At 58.6% G+C, this 15,868-nt stretch overlaps 1 protein-coding gene across 1 annotated transcript in view; it reads left to right on the top strand.

Moving 5' to 3' along the window:
• Nucleotides 1-15,868, top strand: part of LOC139587167 (helicase SRCAP-like) — a 42,450-nt gene that overhangs the window by 11,082 nt on the left and 15,500 nt on the right. The window contains exons 7-11 of the mRNA XM_071421128.1: nucleotides 1,594-1,898; nucleotides 3,941-4,118; nucleotides 8,545-8,681; nucleotides 11,090-11,259; nucleotides 15,644-15,836. Coding sequence (XP_071277229.1) covers nucleotides 1,594-1,898; nucleotides 3,941-4,118; nucleotides 8,545-8,681; nucleotides 11,090-11,259; nucleotides 15,644-15,836 — 983 coding nt within the window. The remainder of the gene's footprint in view (nucleotides 1-1,593; nucleotides 1,899-3,940; nucleotides 4,119-8,544; nucleotides 8,682-11,089; nucleotides 11,260-15,643; nucleotides 15,837-15,868) is intronic.

Below are 15,868 nucleotides of genomic sequence, written 5' to 3'. Positions count from 1 at the left end.
GGACCCCTCCCAGGTGTGTCTGTACCTGCACAGGTGGGACTGGGACTGTCCAGGTGTGACAGTACCTGTCCAGGTGGGACTGGGACTGCACAGGTGGGACTGGGATTGGACCTGCACAGGTGGGACTGGGACTGTCCAGGTGTGACTGGGACTGTACCTGCACAGGTGGGACTGGGACCTGCACAGGTGTGACTGGGACCCCTCCCAGGTGTGACGGACTGGGACTGCACAGGTGTGATTGTACCTGCACAGGTGTGACAGGGATTGCACAGGTGTGATTGTACCTGCACAGGTGGGACTGGGACCCTGCACAGGTGGGACTGGACCTGCACAGGTGGGACTGGGACTGTCCAGGTGTGACAGGGATTGCACAGGTGGGACTGGGACCCTGCACAGGTGGGACTGGACCTGCACAGGTGTGACTGGACCTAGACCTGCACAGGTGTGATTGTACCTGCACAGGTGGGACTGGGACCTGCACAGGTGGGACTGGGACTGCACAGGTGTGATTGTACCTGCACAGGTGGGACTGGGACCTGTCCAGGTGTGTCTGTACCTGCCCAGGTGTGACTGGGATTGTACCTGCATAGGTGGGACTGGGACTGCACAGGTGGGACTGGACTTGCACCTGCACAGGTGGGACTGGGACCTGCACAGGTGTGACAGGGACTGTCCAGGTGTGACTGGGACCTGTACAGGTGTGTCTGTACCTGTCCAGGTGTGCTCTAAACCCCTCCCAGGTGTGACTGTACCTGCCCAGGTGTGACAGGGACCCATTCAGGTGTGACTGTGACTGTGACCCTGGCCAGGTGTGACAAGGACCTGGCCAGGTGTGACTGGACCTGTCCAGGTGTGCTCTAACCCCATCCCAGGTGTGTCTCTACCTGCCCAGGTGTGCCTGTACCTGTCCAGGTGTGCTCTAACCCCATCCCAGGTGTGCCTGTACCTGTCCAGGTGTGCTCTAAACCCCTCCCAGGTGTGCCTGTACCTGTCCAGGTGTGCTCTAAACCCCTCCCAGGTGTGTCTGTACCTGTCCAGGTGTGCTCTAACCCCATCCAGGTGTGTCTGTACCTGTCCAGGTGTGCCTGTACCTGTCCAGATGTGCTCTAACCCCATCCAGGTGTGCCTGTACCTGCCCAGGTGTGCCTGTACCTGCCCAGGTGTGCTCTCAGGTGTGCCTGTACCTGTCCAGGTGTGCTCTAATCCCATCCCAGGTGTGCCTGTACCTGTCCAGGTATGCTCTAAACCCCTCTCAGGTGTGTCTGTACCTGTCCGGGTGTGCTCTCAGGTGTGCCTGTACTTGTCCAGGTATGCTCTAAACCCCTCTCAGGTGTGCCTGTACCTGCCCAGGTGTGCTCTCAGGTGTGCTCTAACCCCCTCCCAGGTGTGCCTGTACCTGCCCAGGTGTGCTCTAACCCCCTCCCAGGTGTGCCTGTACCTGTCCAGGTGTGCTCTCAGGTGTGCCTGTACCTGCCCAGGTGTGCTCTCAGGTGTGCCTGTACCTGCCCAGGTTTTTCTCCAACCCCCTCCCAGGCATCCCCACCCCCCTCAGGTGCCCCCCGCCCCTGCCCTGACCTCACCTGTCCGTTCCAGACTCACCTGGCAGCGACGACGACGACGACGATGACGACGACGATGACGACGACGACGACGATGATGAAGAAGCCGACGACGAGGAGGAGGAGGAGGAGGGGGAGGGGCAGGAGGGCGGGGCCGGGGCTCCGGGTGAGCCGGGCGGGGCCGGGGGCGTGGCCGCCCCGCCCGCACCTGCCCAGGTGAGCCCGGCGGCCGCGGCTCCCGAGGCGCCCGCGGGCCCCGCCCCCAAGAAGGAGATCAGCGACATCGCGGCGGCGGCGGAGAGCCTGCAGCCCAAAGGGTACACGCTGGCCACCACACAGGTGAGAAACACACCTGGATACACCTGGGGACAGGTGAGATACACCTGGATACACCTGGGGACAGCTGGGATACACCTGGGGTACAGCTGGGCACACAGAGCCTGCAGCCCAAAGGGTACACGCTGGCCACCACACAGGTGAGAAACACACCTGGGGACAGGTGAGACACACACCTGGGGTACACCTGGGGACAGCTGGGATACACCTGGGCACACAGAGCCTGCAGCCCAAAGGGTACACGCTGGCCACCACACAGGTGAGGGACACACCTGGGGACAGGTGAGACACACCTGGGGACAGCTGGGGACAGCTGGGATACACCTGGGCACACAGAGCCTGCAGCCCAAAGGGTACACGCTGGCCACCACACAGGTGAGGGACACACCTGGATACACCTGGGGACAGGTGAGACACACCTGGATACACCTGGGGACAGCTGGGGACAGCTGGGGACAGCTGGGATACACCTGGGGACAGCTGGGGACAGCTGGGTACACAGAGCCTGCAGCCCAAAGGGTACACGCTGGCCACCACACAGGTGAGGGATACACCTGGATACACCTGGGGACAGGTGAGAGACACCTGGATACACCTGGGGACAGCTGGGATACACCTGGGTACACCTGGGGACAGCTGGGCACACAGAGCCTGCAGCCCAAAGGGTACATGCTGGCCACCACACAGGTGAGGGATACACCTGGATACACCTGGGGACAGGTGAGATACACCTGAGACACACCTGGGGACAGCTGGGATACACCCGGGTACACAGAGCCTGCAGCCCAAAGGGTACACGCTGGCCACCACACAGGTGAGCACACCTGGGGACACCTGGATACACCTGGGCACACCTGGGGACAGGTGAGATACACCTGGGGGCACCTGGGGACAGGTGAGATACACCTGGGGTACAGCTGGGCACACAGAGCCTGCAGCCCAAGGGGTACACGCTGGCCACCACACAGGTGAGAAACACACCTGGGGTACACCTGGGGACAGGTGAGACACACCTGGGGACAGCTGGGGTACACCTGGGATACACTTGGGACTGACTCACCTGTGTCAGGGGTTCTGTGTCTCACCTGTGGCACACCTGGGGGGGGTACCTGTGACTCACCTGACGGGGTTCTTTGCCTCACCTGTGACACATCTGTGCCAGACTCACCTGTGACTCACCTGGGGGGGTTCTGTGCCTCACCTGTGCCTGACTCACCTGTGCCAGGGGTTCTGTGACACGCCTGGGGGGGGTACCTGTGCCTCACCTGTGACAGCGAGCTCTGTCCCTCACCTGTGCCTCACCTGTGCCAGGGGTTCTGTCACTCACCCGTGACACACCTGAGACTCATGTGTGACTGACTCACCTGTGTCACACCTGAGGGGGTTCTGTCCCTCACCTGTGACACACCTGAGGCACACCTGGGACTGACTCATGTGTGACTGACTCACCTGTGTCACACCTGGGGGGTTCTGTCCCTCACCTGTGACACACCTGGGGGGGTACCTGTGCCTCACCTGTGACACACCTGGGACTGCCTCACCTGTGCCAGGGGTTCTGTGCCTCACCTGTGACACACCTGTGTCAGGGATTCTGTCCCTCACCTGAGTCTCACCTGTGTCTCACCTGTGCCTGTCTCACCTGTGCCTCACCTGAGACACACCTGGGACTGCCTCACCTGTGCCAGGGGTTCTGTGCCTCACCTGTGACACACCTGTGTCAGGGGTTCTGTGACTCACCTGTGCCTGACTCACCTGTGCCTGTCTCACCTGTGCCTGTCTCACCTGTGCCTGACCTGTGTGTCACCCGTGCCTCATCTGTGCTTGTCTCACCTGTGCCTGACTCACCTGTGTCAGGGGTTCTGTGCCTCACCTGTGCCACACCTATGTCATGCCAGTGCCTCACCTGTGTCTGTCTCACCTGTGCCTCACCTGTGCGTCACCTGTGCCTCACCTGTGCGTGTCTCACCTGTGCCAGGGGTTCTGTGCCTCACCTGTGTCACACCTATGTCACGCCTGTGCCTCACCTGTCCCTCACCTGTGCGCAGGTGAAGACGCCGATCCCGCACCTGCTGCGGGGCACGCTGCGCGAGTACCAGCACATCGGGCTGGACTGGCTGGTGACCATGTACGAGAAGAAACTGAACGGGATCCTGGCCGACGAGATGGGGCTGGGCAAAACCATACAGACCATCTCGCTGCTGGCTCACCTGGCCTGCGAGAAAGGTAACGCACCTGAGATACACCTGGGTACACCTGGGTACACCTGAGAGTCATGGGATACACCTGGGTACAGCTACAGTCACTGCACACACCTGGGATGGGGCTGGGCAAAACCATCCAGACCATCTCCCTGCTGGCTCACCTGGCCTGCGAGAAAGGTAACGCACCTGAGATACACCTGGGTACACCTGAGAGTCATGGGATACACCTGGGTACAGCTACAGTCACTGCACACACCTGGGATGGGGCTGGGCAAAACCATACAGACCATCTCCCTGCTGGCTCACCTGGCCTGCGAGAAAGGTAACGCACCTGGGGGGCACACCTGAGAGTCATGGGATACACCTGGGTACACCTGGGTACGGCTACAGTCACTGCACACACCTGGGATGGGGCTGGGCAAAACCATACAGACCATATCGCTGCTGGCACACCTGGCCTGCGAGAAAGGTAACGCACCTGAGATACACCTGAGAGTCATGGGATACACCTGGGTACAGCTGGGTATGGCTACAGTCACTGCACACACCTGGGATGGGGCTGGGGAAAACCATCCAGACCATATCGCTGCTGGCTCACCTGGCCTGCGAGAAAGGTAACGCACCTGGGCACACCTGGGATACACCTGGGTATGGCTGGGTATGGCTGAGAGTCATGGGATACAGCTGGGATGGGGCTGGGAAAAACCATACAGACCATTTCCCTGCTGGCTCACCTGGCCTGCGAGAAAGGTAACGCACCTGAGATACACCTGAGATACACCTGGGTATGGCTGGGTACAGCTACAGTCACTGCACACCTGGGACACACCTGGGATGGGGCTGGGAAAGACCATCCAGACGATATCGCTCCTCGCACACCTGGCCTGGGAGAAGGTAACGCACCTGAGATACACACCTGAGAGCCATGGGATACACCTGGGTACGGCTACAGTCACTGCACACACCTGGGATGGGGCTGGGCAAAACCATACAGACCATATCACTGCTGGCACACCTGGCCTGCGAGAAAGGTAACGCACCTGAGATATACACCTGGGTACAGCTGAGAGTCATAACACACACCTGGGTACAGCTGGGATGGGGCTGGGCAAGACCATCCAGACGATCTCGCTCCTCGCACACCTGGCCTGCGAGAAAGGTAACGCACCTGGGGGGCACACCTGGGATACACCTGGGTACAGCTGGGATACACCTGGGTATGGCTGAGAGTCATGGGATACACCTGGGATACACCTGGGTACACCTGGGATGGGGCTGGGAAAGACCATCCAGACCATATCGCTCCTTGCGCACCTGGCCTGCGAGAAAGGTAACACACCTGGGCACACCTGAGAGCCGTGGGATACGGCTGGGTACGGCTGGGATACACCTGAGAGTCATAACATACACCTGGGATGGGGCTGGGCAAAACCATCCAGACCATATCGCTGCTGGCACACCTGGCCTGCGAGAAAGGTAACGCACCTGGGATACACCTGAGAGCCGTGGGATACACCTGGGTATGGCTGGGTATGGCTACAGTCACTGCACACACCTGGGTACACCTGGGATGGGGCTGGGGAAAACCATACAGACCATATCGCTGCTGGCTCACCTGGCCTGCGAGAAAGGTAACGCACCTGGGGGGCACACCTGGGTACACCTGGGATACACCTGGGTACACCTGGGTACGGCTACAGTCACTGCACACACCTGGGATGGGGCTGGGCAAAACCATCCAGACCATATCGCTGCTGGCACACCTGGCCTGCGAGAAAGGTAACGCACCTGAGATACACCTGAGAGTCATGGGATACACCTGGGTACAGCTGGGTATGGCTACAGTCACTGCACACACCTGGGATGGGGCTGGGGAAAACCATCCAGACCATATCGCTGCTGGCTCACCTGGCCTGCGAGAAAGGTAACGCACCTGGGCACACCTGGGATACACCTGGGTATGGCTGGGTATGGCTGAGAGTCATGGGATACAGCTGGGATGGGGCTGGGAAAAACCATACAGACCATTTCCCTGCTGGCTCACCTGGCCTGCGAGAAAGGTAACGCACCTGAGATACACCTGAGATACACCTGGGTATGGCTGGGTACAGCTACAGTCACTGCACACCTGGGACACACCTGGGATGGGGCTGGGAAAGACCATCCAGACGATATCGCTCCTCGCACACCTGGCCTGGGAGAAGGTAACGCACCTGAGATACACACCTGAGAGCCATGGGATACACCTGGGTACGGCTACAGTCACTGCACACACCTGGGATGGGGCTGGGCAAAACCATACAGACCATATCACTGCTGGCACACCTGGCCTGCGAGAAAGGTAACGCACCTGAGATATACACCTGGGTACAGCTGAGAGTCATAACACACACCTGGGTACAGCTGGGATGGGGCTGGGCAAGACCATCCAGACGATCTCGCTCCTCGCACACCTGGCCTGCGAGAAAGGTAACGCACCTGGGGGGCACACCTGGGATACACCTGGGTACAGCTGGGATACACCTGGGTATGGCTGAGAGTCATGGGATACACCTGGGATACACCTGGGTACACCTGGGATGGGGCTGGGAAAGACCATCCAGACCATATCGCTCCTTGCGCACCTGGCCTGCGAGAAAGGTAACACACCTGGGCACACCTGAGAGCCGTGGGATACGGCTGGGTACGGCTGGGATACACCTGAGAGTCATAACATACACCTGGGATGGGGCTGGGCAAAACCATCCAGACCATATCGCTGCTGGCACACCTGGCCTGCGAGAAAGGTAACGCACCTGGGATACACCTGAGAGCCGTGGGATACACCTGGGTATGGCTGGGTATGGCTACAGTCACTGCACACACCTGGGTACACCTGGGATGGGGCTGGGGAAAACCATACAGACCATATCGCTGCTGGCTCACCTGGCCTGCGAGAAAGGTAACGCACCTGGGGGGCACACCTGGGTACACCTGGGATACACCTGGGTACAGCTGAGAGCCATGGGATACACCTGGGATGGGGCTGGGCAAAACCATCCAGACCATTTCCCTGCTGGCTCACCTGGCCTGTGAGAAAGGTAACGCACCTGGGACACACACCTGGGTACACCTGGGTACAGCTGGGATACACCTGAGAGCCATGGGATACACCTGGGTACACCTGGGATGGGGCTGGGATACACCTGGATACGGCTACAGTCACTGCACACACCTGGGTACACCTGGGGATACACCTGGGAGCCACAACATACACCTGGGTACACCTGGCATACACCTGGGTACAGCTGGGCACGCCTGAGACTCATAGCATAGCACACCTGAGCCCCTTTAGGGGGGTTTGAGTCACACCTGGGCAGGTGTAGGACTCATCTGAGCCTCATTTCGGGTGTCTCACCTGTGCACAGGTAACTGGGGCTCACCTGAGCCATACCTGGACAGGTTTGGGGGTTCTCAGGACTCACCTGGGGCTGATTTCGGGTGTCTCACCTGTCCCTCACCTGAACCCTTTTAGGGGGCTTTGAGTCACACCTGGGCAGGTTTTGTGTTTCTGGGGCTGATTCCGGGTGTCTCACCTGTCCCTCACCTGTGCACAGGTACCTGGGCCCTCACCTCAGCCTCATTTCGGGTGTCTCACCTGTCCCTCACCTGTGCGCAGGTGGCTGGGGCCCTCACCTGGGACTCACCTGAGCCCCTTTAGGGGGTTCTGAGTCACACCTGGGCAGGTTTAGGACTCACCTGAGCCTCATTTTGGGTGTCTCACCTGTGCACAGGTAGCTGGGGTCCTCACCTGGGGCTGATTTCGGGTGTCTCACCTGTGCACAGGTGGCTGGGGCTGATTTCGGGTGTCTCACCTGTCCCTCACCTGTGTGCAGGTACCCAGGGTCCTCACCTGGGGCTGATTTCAGGTGTCTCACCTGTGCGCAGGTAGCTGGGGCCCTCACCTGTGCCTCACCTGTGCCTCACCTGTCCCTCACCTGTGCCTCACCTGTCCCTCACCTGTCCCTCACCTGTGCGCAGGTAGCTGGGGCCCTCACCTGAGCCCCTTTAGGTGGTTCTAAGTCACACCTGGGCAGGTTTGGGGGTTCCCAGGACTCACCTGGCCCTCATTTCGGGTGTCTCACCTGTGCACAGGTACCTGGGGCCCTCACCTGTCCCTCACTTGTGCGCAGGTAGCTGGGGCCCTCACCTGTCCCTCACCTGTCCCTCACCTGTCCCTCACCTGTGCACAGGTAGCTGGGGCTGATTTCGGGTGTCTCACCTGTGCACAGGTAGCTGGGGCCTCACCTGGGGCTCATTCCGGGTGTCTCACCTGTCCCTCACCTGTGCACAGGTAGCTGGGGCCCTCACCTGAGGGTGATTTTGGGTGTCTCACGTGTCCCTCACCTGTGCGCAGGTAGCTGGGGCCCTCACCTGAGGGTGATTTTGGGTGTCTCACCTGTGCGCAGGTAGCTGGGGCCCTCACCTGATCATCGTGCCCACCTCGGTGATGCTCAACTGGGAGATGGAGCTCAAGCGCTGGTGCCCCAGCTTCAAAATCCTCACCTACTACGGGGCACAGAAAGAGCGGCGCCTCAAGAGACAGGTGGGCACACCTGGGCACACCTGGGCACACCTGGGCACACCTGGGGGCACCTGGGGGCACCAGGGAGGGGATGGGCCAAAAAAACCCCGTGAAAATTGGGTGAAAAACGGGGATTTTGGGGTGGAAAATGGGGATTTTGGGGTTACCTGGGCACACCTGGGCACGGCTGGGAGAGGATGGATAAAAAAAACCCCGTGAAAATTGGGTGGAAAATTGGGGATTTTGGGGTGGAAAATGGGGATTTTGGGCACAGCTGGGCACACCTGGGGGGGTTTGGGATTGACCTGGGCACACCTGGGAATGGAAAAAGGGGGAAAAGAGTGAAAATTTAGGGGGGAAATGGCAAAAATTGGGGGTTTAGGCACACCTGGGCACACCTGGGGGCACAGCTGGGGGCACCTGGGAGGGGAGGGGCCAAAAAAACCCCGCGAAAATTGGGTGGGAAATGGGGATTTTGGGGTGAAAAATGGGGATTTTGGGGTTACCTGGGCACACCTGGGACAGGTAAAACACAAAAAATTGGGGTTAAAAGCACCAAAATTGGGATTATGGGCACTGAAACCGCACCTGTGGGCACCTGGGGGAGAAAAATGGGGAGAAAATGGGTGAAAATTGGGGATTTTGGGGTTACCTGGGCACAGCTGGGCGCACCTGGGGGCACCTGGGCAAGGCTGGGAGGGGATGGATAGAAAAAACCCCGTGAAATTGGGGTGGAAAATGGGGATTTTGGGGTTAAAAACGGGGATTTTGGGGTTACCTGGGCACACCTGGGCATGGAAAAAGGGGGAAAACGGCGAAAATTTGGGGGGGAAAATGGTTAAAATTGGGGGTTTTGGGCACACCTGGGCACACCTGGGCAAGGCTGGGAGGGGTTGGGCCAAAAAAACCCCGTGAAAATTGGGTTAAAAATGGGGATTTTGGGGTGAAAATTGGGGATTTTGGGGTTACCTGGGCACACCTGGGCGCACCTGGGGGCACCTGGGAGGGGATGGGCCAAAAAAACCCCGTGAAAATTGGGTGGAAAATGGGGATTTTGGGGTGAAAAATGGGGATTTTGGGGTGAAAAATGGGGATTTTGGGGACACCTGGGCACACCTGGGGGGGTTGGGATTGACCTGGGCACACCTGGGAATGGAAAAAAGGGGGAAAATGGTGAAAATTTGGGGGGAAAATGGTTAAAATTGGGGGTTTTAGGCACAGCTGGGCACACCTGGGCACAGCTGGGCAAGGCTGGGAGGGGTTGGGCAAAAAAAACCCCATGAAAATCAGGTGGAAAATGGGGATTTTGGGGTGGAAAATGGGGATTTTGGGGTGGAAAATGGGGATTTTGGGGTCACCTGGGCACAGCTGGGAATGGAAAAAGGGGGAAAATGGCGAAAATTTGGGGGGAAAATGGTGAAAATTGGGGCTTTTGGGCACACCTGGGCACACCTGGGCTGCGTTTCTGAGCTTTTTTTGAGGTTTTTTGAGCTTTTTTCGAGGTTTTTGGGCCGTTTTTCGCGGGGATTTTTGGTTTACCTGTCTCACCTGTCTCACCTGTCTCGGCTGGACCAAGCCCAACACTGGTGCTGCACACCTGGGCGGTGTTTTTGAGCTTTATTTAAGGTTTTTTAAGGGTTTTTTGAGCTTTTTTCGAGGTTTTTGGGCCGTTTTTCGCGGGGATTTTGGGCTCACCTGTCTCACCTGCCTCACCTGTCCAGGGCTGGACCAAGCCCAACGCTGGTGCTGCACACCTGGGCACACCTGGGCACACCTGGGCTGTGCTTTTGAATTTTTTGAGGTTTTTTGAGCTTTTTTTGAGCTTTTTTCGAGGTTTTTTTGAATTTTTTCACGGGGATTTTTCCTTTACCTGTCTCACCTGTCTCACCTGTCCCACCTGCGCAGGGCTGGACCAAGCCCAACACTGGTGCTGCACACCTGGGCTGTGTTTTTGAGCTTTATTTAAGCTTTTTTTGAGGTTTTTGGGTGTTTTTTCATGAGGATTTTGGGTGTTCCTGTCTCACCTGTCCCACCTGTCTCACCTGTCAGGGCTGGACCAAGCCCAACGCCTTCCATGTGTGCATCACCTGGTACAGGCTGGTGCTGCACACCTGGGCACACCTGGGCACACCTGGGCTGTGTTTTTGACCTTTTTTTAAGGTTTTTTGAGCTTTTTTTGTGGGTTTTTTTTGGAGTTTTTTAATGGGGATTTTTCCTCACCTGTCTCACCTGCCTCACCTGTCCCACCTGCGCAGGGCTGGACCAAGCCCAACGCCTTCCACGTGTGCATCACCTCGTACAAGCTGGTGCTGCACACCTGGGCACACCTGGGCACACCTGGGCTGTGTTTTTGAGGGTTTTTGAGCTTTTTCAGGTGTATTTTAATGGGGATTTTGGGCTCACCTGTCTCACCTGTCCCACCTGCGCAGGGCTGGACCAAGCCCAACGCCTTCCACGTGTGCATCACCTCGTACAAGCTGGTGCTGCAGGACCACCAGGCGTTCCGCAGGAAGAACTGGAAATACCTGATCCTGGACGAGGCGCAGAACATCAAAAACTTCAAATCCCAGCGCTGGCAGTCCCTGCTCAACTTCAACAGGTGAGGAATGAGCACACCTGGGCACAGGTGAGACACAGGGACATCAAAAACTTCAAATCCCAGCGCTGGCAGTCCCTGCTCAACTTCAACAGGTGAGAGCAGCACACCTGGGCACAGGTGAGAGACAGGGACAGGTGAGCAACACCTGGGCACAGGTGAGACACGGGAGAGACAGGGGAGACACAGGGACAGGTGAGGAGAGCACACTTGGGCACAGGTGAGACAGGAGAGACACAGGGACAGGTGAGCAGAGCGCGCACACCTGGGCACAGGTGAGACACAAGTGCTGGCAGTCCCTGCTCAACTTCAACAGGTGAGAGCAACACACCTGGGCACAGGTGAGACCCAGAACATCAAAAACTTCAAATCCCAGCGCTGGCAGTCCCTGCTCAACTTCAACAGGTGAGGAGAGCACACCTGGGCACAGGTGAGACACAGGGACAGGTGAGCAACACCTGGGCACAGGTGAGACACAGGGACAGGGACAGGTGAGACACAGGGACATCAAAAACTTCAAATCCCAGCGCTGGCAGTCCCTGCTCAACTTCAACAGGTGAGAGCAGCACACCTGGGCACAGGTGAGAGACAGGGACAGGTGAGCAACACCTGGGCACAGGTGAGACACGGGAGAGACAGGGGAGACACAGGGACAGGTGAGGAGAGCACACTTGGGCACAGGTGAGACAGGAGAGACACAGGGACAGGTGAGCAGAGCGCGCACACCTGGGCACAGGTGAGACACAAGCGCTGGCAGTCCCTGCTCAACTTCAACAGGTGAGGAATGAGCACACCTGGGCACAGGTGAGACCCAGAACATCAAAAACTTCAAATCCCAGCGCTGGCAGTCCCTGCTCAACTTCAACAGGTGAGAGCAACACACCTGGGCACAGGTGAGAGACAGGGACAGGTGAGCGGCACACACACCTGGGCACAGGTGAGCCCCAGGAACATCAAAAACTTCAAATCCCAGCGCTGGCAGTCCCTGCTCAACTTCAACAGGTGAGGAGAGCACACCTGGGCACAGGTGAGACACAGGGACAGGTGAGGGACAGGGGAGAGACAGGTGAGAGACAGGGACAGGTGAGACACAAGCGCCGGCAGTCCCTGCTCAAGTTCAACAGGTGAGAGCGCACACCTGGGCACAGGTGAGACATGGGCGGGACAGGGGAGAGACAGGGACAGGTGAGCGCACACACCTGGGCACAAGTGAGACACAGACACAGGTGAGACCCAGGGACATCAAAAACTTCAAATCCCAGCGCTGGCAGTCCCTGCTCAACTTCAACAGGTGAGAGCAACAAACACACCTGGGCACAGGTGAGAGTCAGGGACAGGTGAGCAACACCTGGGCACAGGTGAGAGACAGGGACAGATGAGAGCGCATACCTGGGCACAGGTGAGACACAGGGACAGGTGAGTGGGCACAGGGGGGACAGGTGAGACACAGGTGAGCAGCGCACACCTGGGACACAGGTGAGACACAGGTGAGAGACAGGGACAGGTGAGAGACAAGCGCTGGCAGTCCCCGCTCAACTTCAACAGGTGAGCAACACCTGGGCACAGGTGAGAGACAGGGACAGGGGAGAGACAGGGACAGGGGAGCGCTGCACCTGGCACACAGGTGGGGCACAGGGACAGACAGAGCAGCGCACCTGGGCACAGGTGAGAGACAGGTGAGAGACAGGGGAGACACAGGTGAGACACAGGGACAGGTGAGCAGCGCACACCTGGACACAGGGGAGACACAGGGACAGGTGAGACACAAGCACTGGCAGTCCCTGCTCAACTTCAACAGGTGAGCAACACCTGGGCACAGGTGAGACACAGGGGGGACAGGTGAGCAGCAGACCTGGGACACAGGTGAGACATGGGGGAGACAGGTGAGACACAGGAACAGGTGAGCAAGCACCTGGCACACAGGTGAGACACGGGGGAGACAGGTAAGGACAGGGACAGGTGAGTGGCACACCTGGGCACAGGTGAGACACGGGGGAGACACAGGTGAGACACAGGGACAGGTGAGTGGCGCACCTGGCGCACAGGTGAGAGACAGGGACAGACAGAGCCGCGCACCTGGCACACAGGTGAGACACGGGGACAGGTGAGCGGCGCACCTGGCACACGGGTGAGACACAGGTGAGACACAGGTGAGCAGCGCACCTGGCACACAGGTGAGACAGGTGAGGACAGGGACAGACAGAGCCGCGCACCTGGGACACACCTGGGCCTGCTCCTACCTGTGCTTACCTGTTCATACCTGTTCATACCTGTGCTCACCTGGCTTTACCTGTGCTCACCTGGCTGTACCTGTGCTCACCTGGCTTTAGCTATTCCTGGTTGTCCTTACCTGTCTGTACTTGTCCTTACCTGTGTGTACCTGTCTCACCTGGGTCTCACCTGTCCACACCTGCAGGCTGATCGCAGTGCAGGAGAACACCTGGAGCTCACCTGGGGCTGTTCCCCTGGTGTTACCTGTCTGTACCTGTCTCACCTGTGTCTCACCTGTGTCTCGCCTGTCCTTACCTGTCCGTGTGTGTCTCACCTGTCTCACCTGTCCGTACCTGCAGAGCTGATCACAGTGCAGGAGAACACCTGGAGCTCACCTGGGGCTGTTCCTCTCTGTTACCTGTCTGTACCTCTGTGTATGTGTGTCCTTACCTGTCCATACCGGTCTTTACCTGTCCTCACCTGTCTCTCACCTGTCCTTACCCATCCCTATGTGTCTGTACCTGGCTGTACCTGTCTCTATCTGTCCTTACCTGTCTCACCTGTGTCTCACCCATCCACATCTGTCCATACCTGTCCATACCTGTCCTTACCTGCCTGTACTTGTCCTAACCTGTGTGTACCTGCCTGTACCTGTCCATACCTGTCCATACCTCTCACCTGTCTCTCCCCTGTCTCTTCCCTGTCTCTCCCCTGTGTCTCACCTGTCCATACCTGTCCGTACCTGTCCATACCTGTCCATACCCGTGTCTCACCTGTCCATACCTGTCTGTACGTCTCTGTACTTGTCCATACCTGTCCTTACCCGTGTCTCACCTGTCTCTCACCTGTCTGTACCTGTCTCTCACCTGTCTCTCACCTGTCTGTCCCCTGTCTCTCACCTGTGCCCATACCTGTCCATACCTGTCTCTCACCTGTCCATACCTGTCCCTTACCTGTCCATACCTGTGTCTCACCTGCAGCCAGCGCCGGCTGTTGCTCACAGGGACGCCGCTGCAGAACTCGCTGATGGAGCTCTGGTCGCTCACCTGTGCCCATACCTGTCCCTTACCTGTCCATACCTGTCCCTTACCTGCAGCCAGCGCCGGCTGTTGCTGACGGGCACGCCGCTGCAGAACTCGCTGATGGAGCTCTGGTCGCTCACCTGTGCCCATACCTGTCCCTTACCTGTCCATACCTGTCCCTTACCTGCAGCCAGCGCCGGCTGTTGCTGACGGGCACGCCGCTGCAGAACTCGCTGATGGAGCTCTGATCACTCACCTGTCCCTTACCTGTCCATACCTGTCCCCTCACAGCCAGCGCCGGCTGTTGCTGACGGGCACGCCGCTGCAGAACTCGCTGATGGAGCTCTGGTCGCTCACCTGTCCCTTACCTGTCCATACCTGTCTCTCACCTGTCTCTCACCTGTCTCTCACCTGCAGCCAGCGCCGGCTGTTGCTGACGGGCACGCCGCTGCAGAACTCGCTGATGGAGCTCTGGTCGCTCACCTGTGTCCATACCTGTGTCTCACCTGTCCATACCCGTCTCTCACCTGTCCATACCTGTCTCTCACCTGTCTCTCTCACCTGCAGCCAGCGCCGGCTGTTGCTGACGGGCACGCCGCTGCAGAACTCGCTGATGGAGCTCTGGTCGCTCACCTGTGCCCATACCTGTCCCTCACCTGTCCATACCTGTCTCTCACCTGTCCCTTACCTGTCCATACCTGTCTCTCACCTGTCCATACCTGTCCCCTCACAGCCAGCGCCGGCTGTTGCTGACGGGCACGCCGCTGCAGAACTCGCTGATGGAGCTCTGGTCACTCACCTGTGCCCATACCTGTCTCTCACCTGTCCATACCTGTCTCTCACCTGCAGCCAGCGCCGGCTGTTGCTGACGGGCACGCCGCTGCAGAACTCGCTGATGGAGCTCTGGTCACTCACCTGTGCCCATACCTGTCTCTCACCTGTCCCTCACCTGTCCATACCTGTCTCTCACCTGTCTCTCACCTGTCCCTTACCTGTCCATACCTGTCCCCTCACAGCCAGCGCCGGCTGTTGCTGACGGGCACGCCGCTGCAGAACTCGCTGATGGAGCTCTGGTTGCTCACCTGTGCCCATACCTGTCTCTCACCTGTCCATACCTGTCTCTCACCTGTCCATACCTGTCTCTCCCCTCACAGCCAGCGCCGGCTGTTGCTGACGGGCACGCCGCTGCAGAACTCGCTGATGGAGCTCTGGTCGCTCATGCACTTCCTCATGCCCAGCGTGTTCCAGTCCCACCGCGAGTTCCGAGAGTGGTTCCACAACCCCCTGACGGGCATGATCGAGGGCAGCCAGGAGTACAACGAGAGCCTGGTGAAAAGATTGCACAAGGTAACACACCTGGGCACACCTGGGGACAGGTA

This window comes from Agelaius tricolor, unplaced genomic scaffold (assembly GCF_023055355.1).
Source record: "Agelaius tricolor isolate 1412-34295 unplaced genomic scaffold, bAgeTri1.0.p SCAF_189, whole genome shotgun sequence".
Taxonomy (NCBI): domain Eukaryota; kingdom Metazoa; phylum Chordata; class Aves; order Passeriformes; family Icteridae; genus Agelaius; species Agelaius tricolor.
Note: the sequence above shows the minus strand (reverse complement) of the source record. Positions and strands in the feature narration are given on the sequence as shown.